The sequence below is a fragment of the Psittacula echo genome (assembly GCF_963264785.1).
Source record: "Psittacula echo genome assembly, chromosome: 6".
Lineage (NCBI taxonomy): Eukaryota > Metazoa > Chordata > Aves > Psittaciformes > Psittacidae > Psittacula > Psittacula echo.
In genome coordinates this window covers 14,411,429-14,431,169 of record NC_137743.1, presented here as the reverse complement: position 1 = coordinate 14,431,169, position 19,741 = coordinate 14,411,429, and the positions used below count along the sequence as shown (strand labels likewise).

The following is a 19,741-nucleotide window of genomic DNA, read 5'->3' as shown; positions in this document are numbered from 1 at the left end:
AGTCCCCATGCACATCTCTCTCCTCAGCCTCTTACCAGCAGCACGGGGAGAGCAGCAGGTCCTGTGAGGACTGTGCCCGATGTGTGCCAATCCCTGCAGCAGGTGAAGGATGAGATGCCGCAAGCAGGATGTAAGTAGAATTAATGTGCAGGCAGGCTTGTGGCTGGCTCCTATGGTGAGGAGCAGGGCAGGAAGAGCCCAAGCATCCTGGCAGGGAGGATGCAAGTGGCCAGGCCCTGCAGGGAGGTGGGATGGGATCCAGGGTGCACTGAGGCAGCAGGGTGGGAGCAGTGCTTGGAGGAAAGGCACCTGCATCTGGGGCTCTGCGTCCTTGAGGCCATGCTGTGGCCTCCCTGTGTGGCCAGGCCAGCCGTGGGGGGAACCCCAGCACTGAAGGCCAGTTCTCAAGTACTGTGTGAGTCCTGCTCAGGGGCACATTTGGTACCCACAGGGTGTTAGGCACTGGTAGACCTTGCCCTCCTCTGCCCTGCTGCTGCATTGCTCTGCCTGCCAGGGCCTGTCTGCAGGAGATGAGCACCCCAGGGTGAGCTGGTAGCTCTGCACCTATAAAACTGCCTTGTCAATGTACACCACAGGGGCTTTAGGCGCTGAGGCTGCAGTAGGTGCTGCTCAGGGACTGGCACAGGGCTTTGCATCCTCCATACTGGGTTTGTGCTGCAGCTGCAGTGGGTGCTGTCTGCTGGGAGAGGAGCTGGTGCAAGCATGAGGAGCTGGGAGCATCTCTAGTTACTTTGACCTATTCAGAAGGACTTGCTGGCAGTGCCCCCAACACAAAATGTCTCCAGGGCCATGCTAAGGGCAGTGTAACCCCCGGGCTCCTGTCCCTGGTAGAGTTTGCTCTGTGCAGCTGCTGTGAGTCCCCTCCATCCCTGTGGAGCAATGAGGGTGAGCACGTGGTGGGGAGAAAGCAGAACCCAGGACAGGGAGCACTCAGGGCTTGGGGCAAGGCCCGTCCCTGAGGCCTTGCTGCCACCGGGCTTATGCTGCAGGAGAGACCAGTGGCAGTGGGCATCAACGTGCCCATCCCCTGGGGTGCTGGGACAGGCTGCAGGGCTTTGCAGGGCTGGTTGGAGACACAAGGTACTGCCAGGGCACTGGCTCCTTGTGGGCAGCACTGGTGTGGGCTAGGAAATGGCTGTGGCCATGTCCCCTGTGCTAACCAGGGCAAAAGGCTTCACCCCGGCTCTTGCTCAGTGGGTTCTTACTGCAACATCAGTGCAGAGCAGCACGGGATGGGCAAAGTGGCACAAGGCCAGGCAGCGAGCAGTGCCTGTTGTCCATCAGGCTCCCTCTGCCCGCCGCTTTCCCACCATCAAGTGAGGGTCAAATACTTTCCATTGCTCCATCCTTACAGAGTCTTCTCCCCATCATGGTCAGAAATAGCCATGGGCTGGGAGCGAGCTATTTGTGGCGGCCGGTTAGGAAGGAGGAATGGAAGGAGGAATGCTCGGAGCTCCCAGACCTCCGTTCCCGCAGCCGCACGCCCTCCCCAGCTGCTGAGCTAAAGCTTAAAAAATCCAAGTGGCTATACTTGGAGAAATGAGGTTTAAACATAGCAAAGCCCAGCATGGCCTTTAGTGAAAGGGCTCAGGAGCAGCTCCTCAAACCCTTCTTGCAGCCAACATCACTGTGGGTACACCTTAGCTGTTTTCCAGACCCCAAAATCAAGGGGTCAGGGCTCAGTGTTGGGTACGGGGCACCCTGATGTGTTGCTGTTGATGGCCACCACCTGCAGCCATTTAACGTTGCTTTTCTGTTTGGCCACAGGTCCTGACCATCCTGCTGTGGTAGCTCTGACAGCAGGGTCTCATCTGGTCTGGTTTGGTTCATATGAGGGGTTTGGCCACGGGTGAGGGCTGAGTGCAGCAGTGCTGTCCCCAGGGCTGTCCCTGTCCTGGTGGGTACAGGGTGGACAGAGCCTTTGGCTGGGTCAGTCAGTGCCATTGCTGCGGTTGCACTGGCCTTCCCAGGATATTTTGTCCTGTTTAACCATGTTGCAGCCCCTGATGAGCGTGGGCCATGAGGGAACCAGCCCTGGAAAGGGGCAATGCTGAAGGCAGTGGCAGGGTGGGGGTGTTGCCCTTCCCAACATGGAAAAGCCCCTCCCCACTCTAAATCCAGGCCAAAATGTCTGTCTCCCGGTGCCTTCCAGGTGAAGGTGATGAGGATAACAAAAGCCTCCTGACCCCCACATTGCTTCCCACCCACCTGGGGATGAGACAAGCCCTTAAAGCCAGGCCCACAGGCGCTGCTCAGCAATGCTTCACACAACCAGTTCCTGCAGATCCTTTCCTCTTCCTCAGCCACCCATCCTGCTGGGATCACCACAGACCAGTCTTAGCTGTCCCTGCCACCTCCAGCACTGCCCTAACCACCTCAGCGACACGCCACAAAGCGCCAGGCATTTCTAAAAACATCATTTATTGACTTGAACAAGTGCCCCTCCAGCAGCAGCGTTTCCTGCTCAATGGTGGTAGTGTGGTTTTTCTGGTTTTATTGTCTCCTAAGGTACTTTAAAATGGAAAACCAAAATTCAATGAGTTTATGGAACTGAAACAACAGTCGAATTAACTACAAGAGGGCCCTCATTGTAATCCCTTCACAGCGAACGGCACAGGGGGGAGTAAGGGAGGCTGCACCATGACACAGAGGAAAACCACAGGGTGCTGTTGTCTGGCTGGGTGCAGCCCTGTGCCTTCCCCAGGGTGACTTCCAGCACAAGGACCATGCCAAACCCTGCAGCCATCACCCTCTTTGGCCACTGCAGCCTGAGATGAGGCTCTGTTTGCTCCAGGCCAAAGACAAGGGCATTTGCCAGGTGGGCTGGAGCTTCCCAGGTCCCATGCGGGGCTGGCCCTGTGGCATGTGCTGTTCCCTAGTTTAGGGCAGACACCCTGGAATAACAGGCCCTTTCGCTCCAGGTGGTGGCTGGGTTTGCCTTTGGGATGCTTCACTTTGTTAAAGCTGAGCAGACAGAAAGGTCAGTAATAATCAATAGGAAAACAGACTAATGTAATGCTACAGCAGTGGCTTCAAGCTCCTGGGTTAATAATTACTGCTGAAACTACAGGAGTTGAGAACACAATGTGCGGCTCAGCTGTTGGAGAAATGTGTTGGAAAACATGCATCACATGCTGATGATGAAAGAGAGTTTGGAACACTGGTAGAGGATAACAAGCATCTACAAGCCGAAACGTGTACAGCTGCAGATATGCAAGAGCTGGAATCCCACCGCCATCCGTGACAGACGGAGGAATCAAACCACTGACACACAGAAACTCACACCAAGCAGAAGGTAAACTGAGTGCTGGAAACAACAGCAACACCCTGACTAACACGGGGAGGGGCAGTTTGTAACCCAGAAGCAGAGGGTTAAGGGCAGCAACCCAAAGGGCAGGAGGATTTGGATCATTTTGTCTCCTGCAGGGCCCAGCACATCCCTTCCTTCTCCACAGAGAATGTAACAAATGGAAAAAACCGTTCACAGGACACCGTTCAAATGAGGATCAGATGAAACACACCATGGGAAAGGGAGAAACATGCAGCATCCCTAATGTAATGGGAGCAGCATGACAGCCCAGGCGGGAAGTCCCATCTGAATGCACCACCCAGGCAGAACTCAACAGCTTTTTAAACCGTCTGGAAAACTGAAAACAAGGGTCTCCTCCTAATTAGTGTTAATTTGTTAAAAGTATCTGGACACTTCCAAAATATGCCTTTGCAAGAATCACACCCACCCCAACCCATCACCCCAAGGGCCCCAACAAAGGAATCTGCTCCTGATCACTGCTAGAGTCATGGTCTGTCTTCAGAGATGCTTTGCTTTTTCATTCTTATTCTTCTTCCTCTTCCTCTTCTTCTTCCTCCTCTTCCTCTTCCTCATCGTCATCCTCGTCGTGGCAATGTGTGATTTCCTGAGGTGCCTGGGGGAAGAGGTTGGGTGGTTTGATCTCGCTGATGGAGCGGGTCAGTTGATGCCGCTTGTAGTCAGAATCTTTAAAATCCACTGAGGTGCGGTTGCGCGTGGCCATCGGCGACTCCTTCTCATTGATGTCGACGTGTGTGTGCTCCACCGTGGACTCGTGTGGCATCTACACATACAAGAGGCAGAGAGGAGATGACAAAGGGTGTCCCAGTCCCAGGAGATCTCCCTGAGACAGATGGAGAGCAAGCTACAGGTGACCCTTTGGCCTGCGGTGCCTCAAACACCACCCAACCCTCCAAGGTGCCATTGCCAGTGCTTGGAGCTTGTGGAAGTGTTAATAAACTCAAGCACAGGCACCTTTGGGAGCCCTGCCCACCTCCCCAGAATCTGCAACTCACCAGGACATGGGCAGCTCTGAAGAGGTAGCTGAAGGGGTAGTAGAGGAGGTTGATGAAGGAGGCTGCATAGAGATCAGCGTAGCGCATCACCTGGCTGGCAAAAAGGGTCTGCCGAGAGCCGCTGCGGAAGAGGCTCCCCATCATCCCATAGCACATGTCCATGTCGTGGGTCACTTTCTACAAGCAAAGGGCAGGTCAGATCCCAGGCTGGGCAGGCAGCAGTGCGGAGCCACAATAACACCAAAGTGAAGCACACCAAGGGCTGGGGACTACATGAGATCTGCAAGGATCTGCAGCAAAGCTTTCTGTGCTCGTATCCCGGGGGATCAGAGCACAGCCGAGTCCCAGCTAACAGAGGGGAAGGCAACAGCAGGCTCAGGGACAGCACCTGCCCCAGGCTGGCACCCCAGGGCTGACTGAACCAGAGGCTACAGCCCCTCCAAGCATGTGTGTGCCAACACCCCATTCTGTGGCAGTGAGCACCACCAGTCAGTGCTGCTGCGTGCATGAGGGAGGAGACCCTATTCCAGACCAGGCTGCCTTTCAGGAGTGCCACCAATGAGCTGAGAAACTCCTTTGTTTGCGTCCACAAAGACAAAACGGCTTTGCCAAGCCTGCTGTGCCCACCCAAAGGCAGAGCAAAGCATTTCAGGGCTGAGCAGTGGGGTTGGGTTGTCAAGCCCTTTGGGATCCAAAAGGATGAAAAGGGATTTTGATGATTGGTACCTTAATGCGTCTCTGGATGGAGCTGATGTCGGGGCGTTCATTGCTGCTACTGTCCAGATGCCTAGTTACAGGCGAGAAGGTAAATACATGGTGTGAAAAGCCTTTCATAACTAGATGCTGTGGAATGGGGGCTCAGGGGAGGGAGGCTGGTCTGGAGGGGAAGGTTGGTCTCATGGGCAGAGCCCAGGCCTGAGTCAAAGCTCCGGCAGCAGTGCTGCTAACCCAACCCCAAGGTTTTGTCAGAGCTGCTTAATAGCTGTCACTAGGCTGGGAGAGGCAGCAGGAAGGTTATCGCTGTTAAACACTCACTTGTACAACTCAGCCAAGAAGATGTCCAGACTCTGCAGCTCTTCAAAAAGGGCTGGAAAATTCAGAAAAGAAAGGGGAAAAAGGTAAGTTAAAACTGTTGAAATGAAAAGGGCTGAAAGCAAATGCCTTGCAGGGCGGTGAAGGGGCACTGCATCAAGGAGCACTGCATCTCATGGTCACTGTGCACGGATAGGGTTCAGTCACACTCTGTGCCACTGGCAGCGCTTTGGGCTTGGTTTCTGGATGCTCCTTTTGTTTTTGAGGCTGCACCTTTGCAGCTCTCACCAAAACTTTCCGACCAGCAACTGTCAATAAATATGCAACTGTCATAATCCCCAGACCTATTTACACACCAAATGGCAGACCTGGGACAAAAGCAATAGTGCTGGACGATGGGAAACACACAGCACTCAGGCAGCAGGGGAGCCACGGCTCCAGGATTATGGATGAGGAAGAACTCAACCCCACCCAGCTCCACCTTCTCCCTGGCCAAGTCAGCACTTGGCTGATCACATTCAAGTGGCCTGGGAAAGAGAACAGGAAAGGCCTGGGACCCCAGGGCCAGCCCATGGAGAGCTGCCCCAGCTCCTGCCACCAACACCCAGACTCAGAGAAAAAGGGCCAAAAGGAGAAGCTGCAAGCCAGGGTGATCTTTCCCCTTGCACCCTTATGCCCTGGTGATCTCAGGGGTACAGCACCAGACAAGCAAGAGCAAAGCCTGGCCTGGGGTTTCCACTTACCACTTTTGTCTGTCCAGACATGCAGCTCCTGTGCCAGCTCAGGGATCACCAGGAAGGTCCTCCAGCCCTGGCGCTTCTTGGATTTGAGGATGTCTCCAAAGATATGGTCTCCAATGTACAAGATATCCTTCCCTTTGGCCCCCAGCAGGTCACAGACTGTGTCTGAAGAGCCTGAGAGAAGAATAGCATGGCTCAGAAAAGGGAGCCAAAAGGAAACATGTGCCTCATTTTGGAGGGCCAGGTTTAGGAACAGAGCATGTGTGTTGTCCTCTCATAAACCTCCACTGCTAAACGTAGCAGCCCTGCTTGGCTGTGGCAGCACAGGGCATTGCCCACCCACTACAAAGTTCTCCCAGGAGCAGCTTTGCCCACGCACAGCCCCCCATGAATGGCAGCAGCAGAGGGACCATACTGCCTCCCACCCCAGCAATGGAGGGTTCATCGCAGGCAGCCCTGTATATCCACCCACTGCCCTTTCCTGGCTCAGGGGACCCTCCAAGCTTGGTCACACTGGTGGCAGCATCATAAGTACAGCTGGAAACATTGCACTGGGCCAGCTGCAGCTCCCCCTCCACCACAAGCTCTGCACTGGCGTTTCCCAGACCCTCCCTGGCAAGGAAGAACAGGGTATTTGGGGAGGAATGTGTCCATTCTTCCCTGACACTGGGCAGCAGTGATGTTGGAGAGCTTCTGGGGCAGTGTGCAGAGGGCACATTATGATGTGCATTGAGAAAAACAACCTTGCACAGTGTCTGGCACAAGTCCTCTCACAGCCAGGGTGGTTGAAGGCCACAAGAGCACGGCAGAGCCACTCCACAGAACCAAGAAGGGTTCTTGCCTCACCTCCTGAGTACACAATGCCATGCTGCAGCGGGCCAGTGTAGGTACCAATCTTCAGCTTCCCAGTCACCTAAGGAAGGAGACATTTTGTTAGTACAGAACAGCTGATGGTCTGGATCTTTTCTGCCCTACTGATGCTCTACTCTTTGTCTCTCTCACTCCCAGGCAGCCTAAAGATAGCTTTCTACATTCTTTCCCTATTGCCATCTGTAGTACCTTAAGGAAGGCTGGAAATCCTTGAGCTCTGCTGTGCCCCACGTGATGGGGTTGCTCAGGAAACAGTAAGGGGAGAAGCCAGCCCACCATCTCTGGGGCAGGTCCTGTCTAAACACTGTGCTGCCTGTTCTCACTAACAGATGCCACACTGGACATGCATGAGCCTTTCCAACTGTAGAGGTACCCTCCATCTGCCACTCACCGTGTCCACCTGCCTCAACACAGTGCCTTCCCCAAAGAAGAGGGGTTTTCGTGCATCCACCAGGATCAGGTCGAAGTAGGACTGCCACGGCCGATGGGCACTCCCAGGCTGAAAAGGCAAAAAACAAACCCCACAGGCACAACAATCAACCACAGGGGGTTTAAGTGGAATCCCATTGTCCATAACCTGGTGACACTGCTGGTCCATCAAAATCCCCTATTTCGTGCCTCCTGTACTACAATGCTGCGTTGCCAGTACCATCTCCTAAAGCACTCCTCTTTCACAGCAAGCCCATCTCAACTGAGCCTAGCAGTGAGGACTGAGGACACAGCGTGAGACTGGAGAACTGCACTGAACAGCCATGTTCCAGCACAGCTGTTGTGTAAAGAGATGCTGTAAATGACACTGCTGCCACTGTTTCTCAAGGTGAAATCCTGCGTAGATCCAAGCACATGCAGCTTCACACTTCAGCCTTACAAGGCCATGCTGGTACATTTGCCAAGGGTGGGAAAATGCCTGGACTCTTATTTTACAGGGCATGGTTTTGAATCACAGCCCTCCCCAAAGGACACTGCATTCATAAGCCGTTTCTGCTCCACATTTCCCGTCTTTTGGAGATCAAGACTGCAGCAAGGAGTTTTTTGATCTATCAGTTGTGGTGATTTCTCATGTTCTGAGCATTTCTCCCTTGGCCACCTTCTACCTTTAGAGCACAGTGTGAAAACACATCTTTTGCATGTGAGAGAGCTTCACACTGAGAGACTGAAGTAGCAGTATAAATTCAGCTCATAAACTGCTCTCCAAAAGTTGCAGGGCTGAGTTTTAACCTCAGAAAACTAGAAAAGGCATGACTAGAATTTCTGTAGTTACCACAGTCAAGGCACATAAATGTTTCTGCTGCATTGTGCAAGATTTCTAAGAAACCTGGCTGCAAAATGCCACAGTTAAACTGTGTTATCACTAAAATAATGTTATCATTAACACAGATTATCATCTGAGACCAGATGATGCCTCTTTTCTCTTTGTTATATTGTATTTGCTTTGATCCCATTCAAATAGGACACAAACCAGCAAGTGTATTTTAACCAGATTAAAGCAACTAATCCCACATGGCCGATGAAGCAGGATTAAAATGCTTTCCAGCTACACAGATAATTAGGCACATCAGCTTCTATTGGAACTGCAGTCCAGAAATTGCATACCTTTGGTCCATGTGGAAAGTCAAACAAGTAAGTCATAATTTTCTGAAAGACAGAAAGAAAGTATTCAAAGATGTGTTTTTAAACTTACATTTATGTAGTTTATAAAAGCAAAAATGAATGGATGGACTTTCAAGAGACAGGAATTAACCCAGTAATTTTTACAATCAAAGAACACATTTGCCTCAGAAATCTGCACACTGCTTCAGGTATATTTGCCACGCTTTAAAACATCATACAAATCTTTGCATTAGCAGTGTTGCAACATCCTGATATGTACCTGAAGTAAACACACTTATTGCTACAGCACAGCAGACAGCCGTCTCTGGCTCTTAGACCTCTCCAGGCCTCAAGCTGCACCAGGGGAGGTTTAGATTGGAGATGAGGAAAGTTTCTTCGCCAAAAGGGTGGTCAGGCACTGGAACAGGCTGCCCAGGGCAGTGGTGGGATCACCATCCCTGGAAGTGTTCACAAACTGTGTAGATAAGGCCCTCACAATGACATGGTTTAGTGGTGGACTTTGCAGTGCTGGGGTAATGATTGGACTTGATGATCTTAAAGGTCTTTCCCAACCTAGCTGATTCTATGATTCTAGGCCCATGGCTTTGGTGACCTGAGGTGACGTCATCTACTGACCTCATACTATCTCACCTGAAAAGGAAATTCTGCATTTTAAAGGATGGTGAAATCTAAAATAAGCATCACTTTCTTCTTCAGCCTTTTAATTGCTGAGGAACTGAGTGAGGCACAGAGGGACTTAAGCCAAGCCCATACTAGGTCAGCAGCAGAACCAGGACTACAGAAAGATGACTCAAGGCCTAATACACATTCACCACTAAAACATTCTGCACCTAGCTTAGAAAACACTGATTCTCCACCAGAAGATGTCCTACCAAAACCCATACAAGTGAATGGCTGACTTTTGCATTATATACCAACACAACAATTCAAGCAGCACTTACATCTGTGTATTTATAGTCACTGTTTGTGACAAGAAACACCTTCCCAACTTCGTTCATGCGGCTGAGCAGCAGTGGCAGCTTCCCCTGAAAGCCAAGAGACATACAAGTCACATACAAAAGTTACAGAGATTCATCATGGGCAAAACACTCTGAACTATGATCCCACCAGACAAAACAAAGCTAATCAAACAATCAAGCAAGCAGACTCACATGTTTTGTACTGGCCAGAGCCAGGAAAGCTGCTGGTCCATTCACATAACACCCCTTCAGAGCACAGCTCAGGGGAGGAAAGCAAGAGGGAAAGGCTCAGCAGGGTTGTGGTGCCTTTGCCAACCACAGTGCCAGGCACCCTGTGCTGCTCCCATTGATCTGCTCCATGCCAGGCATGCTGGAGCAGCTCCTCCAGCTCCAAGTCTGTTCCCGAAATGGCCCAGAGGCAGGTGAAATCTGAGCGCACACGAGCCAGAAGTTGGAGCGCCTTATAATTCCAACCTCAAATTAAGGAGAATTTATTCCTGGGGCTATTTTTATTGAATCATAAATCTCAGTCCATTGCCAGAGTAGCTGATTACCTCACAGAACGGTTTCCTAAGAATTCTGCAGGCATGTAACTAGAAACAAGTTTAACGGCTTTAAAGTGATACTCCACCACGCAGCTCATCTAAACGAGAGAATTACTACACTCTAAGTGGTCCAGAGGGGCCTTGAGAGGGCAAAAGTAAGGGAACCACTGGAGCTTGCTCAATTAGATGTGCTGTACACACATTTTTGGGGCTATCAAGAGACTGGACATTGGTGACTCTTTCAGGAGCTCTTCCTCAGCCTCTTATGGTTAAAGACATGTATCATTTTTGTTGGACGGCTAAGGAATACCTCTGTCTAAAAAGATGCTTATCATTCCTTTTTAAAAAGAGGTCTGCTTGGGCAGAGAAAAGATGGGCCAGGAACACAGTTGCTTTCACCACCAAAAGAACCAACATGAGCCCTGTCAGTGTATTCACCAGTGTCCCATGTAAACATTTCCTCTGGCTTTTATATTTTACGTAAAGAACATGCACGTGAATACAAAATCATGTGGATCACTGGCTCAGAATAAAGGCTGCATCCGAACTTTCCACTTTGTCTTTGGTAATTACAATAGAAATCACAGTGCTATCTGTTTTGTGATGTAGTAAAGCAAATCAGCATGTTTATATCTTGCCTGCCTACTCACTACAGAATGTCATATAGCACAAGTAAAGTAACTTCACACTTACATCTTTCACCACATACTTTTCCAGATTCTCAAGGGTCTTTTCCTTAAGTGATCCCTGAAATAGAAACAACAGAACCCAGTGAGGTAATAGAAACTTATGATGTAAGAGACATCAAAGTAATGCCAACTTTCACACTTTAAAATGCTGTGAAAGTACAAACCAGGGCGAATCTGAACCAGTGACTCTAGAGATGAGAGGCTTTGAGTAGCAGGGACCATCACAAACTCTGTGATCCTTCGATTCCCTCACCATGGTAAATAATCCACTTCAACAGCATTTTAACCCTTTCAGAAGGGAATACAATAGAAACAAACAAAAAATAGATTTGCCATACCAAACAAGACAGTCAACGACCTGTCTCCAACACTGACCATAATGCTTTACTGAAAGGCCAACTCCAACATGTATCACATAACACTGCATAAGGAAAGAAAAATAAATTCCTGACTTCTGCATGAATAAAAGGACCACCACAAGTGCAACTGTGAGCAGAGTTCTCCTGTGATGGTTCTCCATCCCACCCCAACAGACCTCTTGAACGAGGAAGAACAAGAAAATCAGGTCTTCAACCAGATGTTAATACTCACAAAATTAGATTCTGAATTTGCACATAAGTGTGAAAAGACGAACTGCCCCTCCTTTCTAAATAGAGAAGAGTTGATGTATTTCTGTTTAATGCAGGTACTTTTCAGATAATATAAGATAGTACCAATGTAAACCACTTACAGTAAAATGCCATTTTAATCATTAAGACAAAGTACAAGTTGTGGACTTTTAGTTCTGAACCCCATTAATTACAGTGCAGAAATGGAACCTGGACACAATAAAAAGGAATAGGAAGCCAAGACAGAAATGTTCCAGTACAAGGAGGGCAGTCAAGATCTCGACTTAGATACAACTGCAATTTATTATTTGCTCACTAGGCGGCAAAGCAGGGCTCTTGCCCAAAAGTGGAATGACAAATCTTAACTCGTGACTTATAAACCAGTCCCTCTAACTCAGTTACAATTACAGACATCCCAATGAGTTCTCACAATCACCTTGTAATGAACCCAGTCAACAGCATCTCTGACATCCTGGAACATACTCCTGAAGGACATGAAGAGGTCTCCATCTTTAAACCCTGTTTCACAGCTGTGAGGAGAAAGAAGATTGTAGTGGTCAATCACAGCAGGTAAGAAACACGTCAAGGAGAGAAAAAGTTCAAATGTTGTTTGGAGCCTGTGTTTTCATCTTACCATAATGGATTCTTGTTCACTAATTTACTGTGGCTCAGTCTTGAAAAAAGGCTACAAGAGTTTAACAGGATCTGCACGTTACACAAGAACATTCGCTTGAAATGTAAGTTTCTAACAATGTAAGTTTCTAACAATAGGCCTATGCCTCCATAGCAGTACTAAAGCTTTTCTGTGACCTGCAACTCTTATTTCTCCACCACAGCATTACAAGAAGGAAAGCCTGGGGCTGTACAGTTTGCAGCATTTTACAAAAGATGAATGGTACTGAGAAAGTAAGCAGTCCTTCTTTCCAACATTAAATAAGGAGGTGCCAGGAAAAGCAACTAAATTTAATAATCACCACTGAGAGGAAGGAACTACTCCTGTGTTGTACGGAGTCAACATAAGAAATTTTCTCTGCAAGATACTGCGGAGGTATTTTTGAGACATCATGAGAGTTTGCATCAGAAGAAATCAAGGAGGATTAAACAGAGCTGTATGTATTATGACAGCAATCATCATGTCTGTGATGAGGAAGGATACTTCACCTGATGGATTGTCAGCATAAACAGTTCCTCTGCTCCCAGGTAAAATCCCATTAAAATCCCTTTGCCTTCCACTCACATAATATACAAAGATGACCCATCACGAGTCAGCAGCATACCAACATTCACATTTGCCAGTTCAAACCACAGCTTGTTTTTATGCTCATACCTATTTGAAAACAAGGTAAATACTCATGTTGCACAAACAGCCTTTTACAGCACAATGTGCCTGAGCATTTCACCTTAAAGTCCTCAATTATGACATGAGGGACTTGTGGTAACAGACTGAGGAAATTTAGCCTTTCAGTTACCAGTTCAAACACGGCTCCAGTGGTCACAGGTTCAAAATGAGCTGTCTGGTGCCTGTAATATGTGTGTGGTCTTATAAACTGGCCCAAATACTAGTGTTAGTCAGCATGGTGATACTGATATATGCTGTGAAAGAAACCCTCATAACCAGTCTCTGCTGTACACAGATCATCTTGTCACCACTAAATTCTCTTCATGCCAAAAGAATAACAGGCCTGAACTTTTCCCCACCGAAACCACTTGAGGGGCCTCTGCTGAAATTAAGAACAGCTCCATCTGTGCTGAATTGCTCTTTAAAATAACAATCTTACTGTACCATCAGCACCTCGAACCAGAGGGAATACGTACCTAGTGTACCGGTCACAGTTAGTAAAGAAATCCACTAGGCAAGCCAATAGGTAGGTCTCTGCAAAGAAACAAAGCACAATTTTAAGACAAGGATAACATCACAGTCAGCTAACTTTCGGCCCTGTGCCCAAAAAAAGAAAGTTCATGTAAAAGAAAGATAAGTAAAAAAAAGGAAATTCATGTAAAAGAAAGATAAGTAGAGTATGTCATTAGCAAAGCTATTGGTTTCAAAAGCACAGAAACAGACCCGCATTGGCTCACATTAGACTCACCTGGCAGATTGAATAATGTGTTCAGAATGTAAAACCTATCTGTGTCATCCCTCTGGATAAATTTATTTGGATATTGATCCCGTGTTTCAGGCCTGAGAATAGATAAAGTGGAGAAGAATGAAACCACAAAAAATAATGAGGATAAAATGTGCTGACCTGCAAAACAGCGGGATCCCTTAACTAGAGGCTGTTGTGCTTTAATCGACACCCAGCTTTCCCACATGCATTAACGGTGCAGGAGCAAAACTGCATCCACTGTGCTGGTTCAGGCAGAGCAAGGCACAAAGCCCTCGTTGCTGAGTCAACAAACTGAGCAGAGCCCACACAGGGAAACTGAGTGGTTGAGAGTCCACAACTCGACCTTAAGCCCCATGCTCCTGGCTATGAGAATGCCTTCAATCATCTGCACTTTCATTGTTTGCTTATCTTAAACTTTCCCCCACTTTCCATGTGTTGCTCTGCACTCCCTGGAGCAGCTTTCAGCAGAGGAGTGCAGGGCTGTGCTGCAGGAGGCTTGCCTGGAGCCCTCTGCAATTAATCAGCAGGGTGGCAATGACTAAAGTCATTTAATTATTCTGGTTTCCTTAATTTCTGGAGCTTCTGAAGATCACTGTGACTCAAACAGAAACTTGAGTGCAAAGACAAAAACTTCTAAAGTTTAGCTTCGTGATGCAATGACCTATGGGCCTTCAATTACAAGGTTTGTCACCTTGGGGCTGGCCTGTGCTTGCCTTCCATCTATCCACTCTCACAACAGGGTATGAAAGGATTTGGTGGGACACATCAGGCATGTAGCACTGAGGTCCCCTCTGCTCCCTAAAGCACCTTTTCTAGGGCAAGAGAAACGAAAGCAGCCAGGGAAGGCTGCACAGGAAATGGCAGACAATGCCTCACTTCTGACACCCTCAAAGGTCAGAAACACAAAGGGGTAGAGTAACCTTGTTCCTTCCCCAAGCAAGCTTAGGCCCTTGAACTTTCTTAGGAATGGCTGTGGAGATGACAGTCTCATGGGGCACAGGTCACTTCTGCTCCCAGCAGCCCACATACAATGGCTCTGTCTTAACTGACCAGCTGATGATGTTAAACTGTGCCAGGATAGGTGAACAGCCCTGGATTATCCCATCAATCCCTCCCCACAGCACACTTCCTTCTATTCCCAGCACACCAGAGATGTGCCTGTGCTGGTACGGACATTTCCTCTACAAACACCTTGGGCTGTTGCCATGTCTGGGAACCTCAATGCATCCCCAGTCAATCCTGGAGCTGTAGGAACACCAATACAGCACCTGCTTTTAGCGGAGTCCCCGTAACTCCTTCTACAATGGGCACCCTGAGGATCAGTGACACAAAAGAGCATATATTAAGTCAAAAGAACACCTAAGAGTCAGCACTTACCCTCTGAGGAAATTAAAGCCATGTGCACACACCAGGAGGTTCCCATAGGCATCAACTTTCAACAGGTTTCCATAGTGGGTATCAAACACCAGGCCTCTGTTAAGAAAGTGATTTAAGGTATGAAGAAGTGAACATATTAAGCGTTGACCATTTCAATAGCACTCTGAATAAAACAGAGTTATTGTTACTATGCATGTGTGGTCCCTACTGTGCCTTTTACCTGGCTGCAGGTGAGCAACAAGAGCCCTGCGCTGTCAGGTGAAAGGTGCAGCTGATCTGCTCTCCACAGACTTGAAAACAGAACCATTTAACCCGGCAGAGGCTTAGCTATGCACATACCAGGGAGGACACCGGCCTCTTCCACAGTGTCAAGAATCTGACACCTGTGTTTGTGGTTCCCTGACAGTCCTGCTGGGCTGCAAGGGAGAGCAAGGTGTGATAAAGGAATTTCTCCCCTCTTTTTCAGACATGGACGTGTAACTATTGCACAAAATGCTTTGGACATTCCTGGTTCCAACTCCAGCAAAACGCTGTCTCACTTATCTAGTAGTTTGCATCTGGAGAATAGAGTCTTTCCACAGAGACTGCTCTTCTATTCCACCCTGGGATGAAGGCAGTGGATTTAATGGCATTTTCATCACAGGTTTGTGAAGGGCTACTGTCTTGTCATGGGCATGGGTGCACCCAGCAACAGTCTTGCTGTAAAACATGCTGAGAGGAAGGAAGGAGGGAGGCTGCCAGACTGAAAACTGGAACAGCAGGCCAATAGACCCTGTGGTCCATCTCTTCTAAAGAACCTCCAAAGGAGTCCAAAATAGAAAAATCCAGCAAAGACACAAGTGGAAACAAGTTAAAGGCACAGAGTAAGATCAAAAGGCTTGCTTAAAACAAGCAATGTCCTTTTTACCTCTGCTACCAAAAGACAAAATATAAGAATTTAGTAACTTGGCATCATTCACTTCGCTTTAGGTGTTTGATTGATCTAGACAAGTGAACTGGATTGATTACACTTTTATTACTGATTACTGTCAGCTTAGTTTTCAGGATGTCTTATGCACCAGGACACTATTAATTAAAATCATTAAAGAAAAATGTTCTGAGGCATTCTATCAGCCTCATGATGGACAGCAATGGTTCCTTCACCCCTTGATTTTGATTCAATTTCCAGTCCAATTGTGTCTCTGCTGTCTTTCCTTTGAAAAGTTATTTCTGGACCATGTTTTCAGCAGGCCTCTTTTTTTGCACACTCCTTTGCTGGCATGGATTCATGTGTTCAAAAGCCTCCCACAAACCAGGGCAGTTTGCTCCCTTCCCCATGGTCTGTGGTCAAACACAGGCTTCACAGGCACAACTCTGAAAACCTGGCCTCATGTGTTGCCTATGAAATTTACAGAACAAATATTCAGGCCTTGAGCAGGCTGGGTCAGTATCTGTTAGTCATTTACCTGGTAGGGAATGCAGGATCATACACAAAATTGAGCAGCTCATGAGGGTATCCAATGGAAACTAATCTTTCTACGGTCAGGTCAAATCCAAGAGATTCGTATTCAGGGGATTTATACACTGTACCAAGATGAGATTTCAGTTAGAAAATTTGAAAACAGCTAGGGGGTTAAACAAGAAGGCAGTTAAAAGTAATGTACCCCTTTCCCCTCCTCCCTCCTCCACATCACACGTTCCCTGTTCCTCTTCTTCGCTCCTGCCCTTCGCTGCTTTGGGTCCCCCAGCCTGGAGCCACGATGAAATTAGCTCAAGCCCCAGGACTGCAGCCAAGCAGAGCCACAGTTCAGGTTTCAGCAGCAGAGTGCATCAGATGAAATATCCATCAGTCGATCACAGCTCTGCATCAGGAAGAATGTATTTCAAACTGCAGCTCCCCTCCCTGCAGTCCTGTTCGGCAGATGCATGAACGCTCCCTGTTCCACCTGCTTGGTTTTGGTTTGATGTGTTTTTGCAAAGCTGATGAAGAAACCAATAAATCTGGGGAAAACATATATTCATAGCTAGAAAGCCTGAAATTCATCACTGCTGTGATACTGTTACTGCTCTGGATACAATCCCAGAGCTTAGTATTGTCTTCAGATTTCATCTCAGAGGAATTTATGTTTGCTGCAGACTAAATTAGCTTGAAGGTAGAGCTGTCAAGTTAACTTACGATTTGTTTGTTAATAATACCATATGGTACTGCGAAAATCTGTTTGCTGTTACCCTTATGCATCAAAATGCTACTCTTCTAAGCAAACTGACTCTTACATTTCAGAGAAGCTGCTCATCAGTGACACACACCTTAGCTCAATGCAAAAGAAATTGACTTGTTCAACTAAGTCATTACTACCATCAGGTCTGTCTTCTTCCTGCAAATAACATTCCCATGTACTGGAAATGTTACTGTTTAATCAGATCATTAAATTAACATCTGAAAGGAAATTACTTGTATCTACAACAAACAGAAGGCATCTTTACATTTGCTGCATATCTCTGTCTTACATTGATCTTAAGATGTAACAATGTCAAATACAACCCCTGACTGCCATGAGGGTTACCAAGGGTTCAATGGGCCCAACTGTCTCAAACACTGGAATACTTCATATTTAGTTAAGTGAAAACCAAAAATGTGCAAGTTACACAGCCAAGCTAGTTAGAAGGCAAACTCCTTTTCCTGAAACAGATCTAGCACATCTCTGGACCTCACAATATATATTAACACACACTGTCTGTACTGCCCAGGTAGTCACCACAATATTTATACTCTTGAATACTCAATCTGAGAGGCGAAAACAAACATATAAAATACTATAAAAATACTAAAAAGAAACAGACTATAGAAGAAATGAGACTGTCAAGACTCAGATGACAGGAACTATGACAGGGGCCTCATGTATCCCAATCTAAAAAGCACCAGAACACTAAGAGTTAATTTTCCCCATTAAAAACGTAATAAGCAAAATTGCAATGTTCTTAAACAGATAACTGAAGTCAATCAAAGTTACCAGTTTCAATTCAAGCATTATTATATCAATGGTAAACATCAAAACCATGATATAATATTCAATGCACATAGTCTTTTCTATCCTTTATGAAAGGAAGGGTTGATTGAGCTATAGATAGGAATAAACAATCAGAAACTACAGCTAATGAAGAAAGCAGTGACTGACAAGGCAATTCTAGGCAGTGAGCTAGAGTTGGAGGGAGCAAAAGGCAGTTAGGTGATGAAAAACACTGTGAGAGAGACAGCAGAGCATCATCTGGAAAAACGAATTCCTCTGATGCAGGACAGTAAAGCCACTTCCCAAGGAAAACAGTAATAAATACACCTGCACATACTCGGAAGGTGAAAGTGCTGCAAAGCTCCCTGATATGCCTCCAGTCCCCCTCTTTGTCCATGAAGTTGCTGCACTCTCCTTGTTAGCTTCCTGAGATTTTGACCACGCTACCAACTCATCCATAAAACATCACTCCCAAACAAATCATTTGCCCAAGGAAATCCTGCTCTTTCTGAACTCAACAACTCTAATGATGCTGCCCAGACAGAAGGAATCTCAAGGAGCACACTGGCCTCTCCTCTGGACAAGCAGAAATGGTTCACCAACAGCTCCAGCAGAACCTCTGCAGGGAAACAGTAGGTCTTTCTGTTAAACAACCTATGTAACTTGTTAACACTCCACCAGAGAATGGCTCTGGAGGGACATGAGGCCAGCTGCTCACAGAATGCCCCCACTCAATTCCTTCCTTTCTTTATTTCCCTGTCTGCCTCAGATTTATCATTACGGACCTCCTTTTAACTCTCTGAGTTCCAGGCAACAAGCTGAAGCACCAGCAGGAAAGGCTAAAGAACATATCAACCTCAGCCTTCATCATCCCAAGTCTCTGTTAAGGCAGTACTGCAACAGGATTAATCTGAATGTTTTGGGGGTTAGGGCTGGACAGCTATTCTTACTTCTCAAGACCTAAATTTTGCTTCCTTGATGTTTCTTTCAATGAAATTAAACCTCTATCTCACTCATGCCTCAGGTCCCTTCCCTACTTTTCTACCACTCCACAGTATCTGGAAAATAAGAACCTTCTTGATTCACAAACTAAACAGTGACACAGGAAACTGGACTCCTGGAAACTGGAAATGGACAATAACCGTTCTCCAGTTACCATCATACTTACTGTTCAAGATAAACTTTTCCTTTAGACACACAGCTGGGAACCAGCCCACCTTGACAGCATTCTACACCGCAGCACATGCTGCATCCATCGGTATGAGCCACAACTCACTGACATTTCTCATAAGCTGTGCGAACGCCTGCTTCAGTAACATGAGCTTCTGGGCAAACAATCTACCTCCTTCAGATCAAGTATGAACAGGCTAACACTGCTGCAACTACAGCAGCACGTTCAGGGAAGATGTCCCAGTTATATGTATTACTAGATGAAAAAATGTGTTTCAATACTGTACGCAGAGCTGGTTGCTCTCTCTCATATCTTGTTACTTCAGGCATCCATGAGGAAAGAGAGTAGAGAGGACAGATCAGTATTTTTTTCTGCAGCCGCATGATTAAAAAATAGCTTTAAGCTCTCCTGAACAGCTCCCTCCATCAGAGCTGGCTGCTGAGACCACAACTGGAGGTAATATGTGTGCCATGGCAATGCCATGAATTCAGGTATTTGCCATGCAGTGTCTCCCATGCTCAGCTCTTTCACACAGCTGAGAAGGACCCAGTCTTCAAGCATCCCCAGCTCTGTGACAGGTGAAGAGGCAGTGCTATGAAGCCATTTTCAAAGTGTCCTTACCCAAAGACAGTAAAACCAAAGCACATGCTACAACTTACTCTGATTTCTTTTCCCTTTCTTACTATTTGATGCCACGTCTCTG

The 19,741-nt window shown here is 47.3% G+C and overlaps 1 protein-coding gene across 1 annotated transcript in view; it reads right to left on the bottom strand.

The window, feature by feature from the left end:
• Window positions 1–3,720: 3,720 nt before the first annotated feature.
• The window catches only part of NT5C2 (5'-nucleotidase, cytosolic II), an 84,286-nt gene continuing 68,265 nt past the window's right edge, over window positions 3,721–19,741 (bottom strand). The window contains exons 5-19 of the mRNA XM_080621633.1: window positions 16,326–16,443; window positions 14,881–14,976; window positions 13,486–13,577; window positions 13,214–13,271; window positions 11,835–11,928; window positions 10,795–10,848; window positions 9,539–9,622; window positions 8,580–8,621; window positions 7,378–7,485; window positions 6,963–7,029; window positions 6,120–6,290; window positions 5,380–5,431; window positions 5,071–5,131; window positions 4,345–4,521; window positions 3,721–4,112 (exon numbers count right to left, since the gene is read on the bottom strand). Coding sequence (XP_080477759.1) covers window positions 3,855–4,112; window positions 4,345–4,521; window positions 5,071–5,131; window positions 5,380–5,431; window positions 6,120–6,290; window positions 6,963–7,029; window positions 7,378–7,485; window positions 8,580–8,621; window positions 9,539–9,622; window positions 10,795–10,848; window positions 11,835–11,928; window positions 13,214–13,271; window positions 13,486–13,577; window positions 14,881–14,976; window positions 16,326–16,443 — 1,532 coding nt within the window. The 3' untranslated portion in view covers window positions 3,721–3,854. The remainder of the gene's footprint in view (window positions 4,113–4,344; window positions 4,522–5,070; window positions 5,132–5,379; window positions 5,432–6,119; window positions 6,291–6,962; window positions 7,030–7,377; window positions 7,486–8,579; window positions 8,622–9,538; window positions 9,623–10,794; window positions 10,849–11,834; window positions 11,929–13,213; window positions 13,272–13,485; window positions 13,578–14,880; window positions 14,977–16,325; window positions 16,444–19,741) is intronic.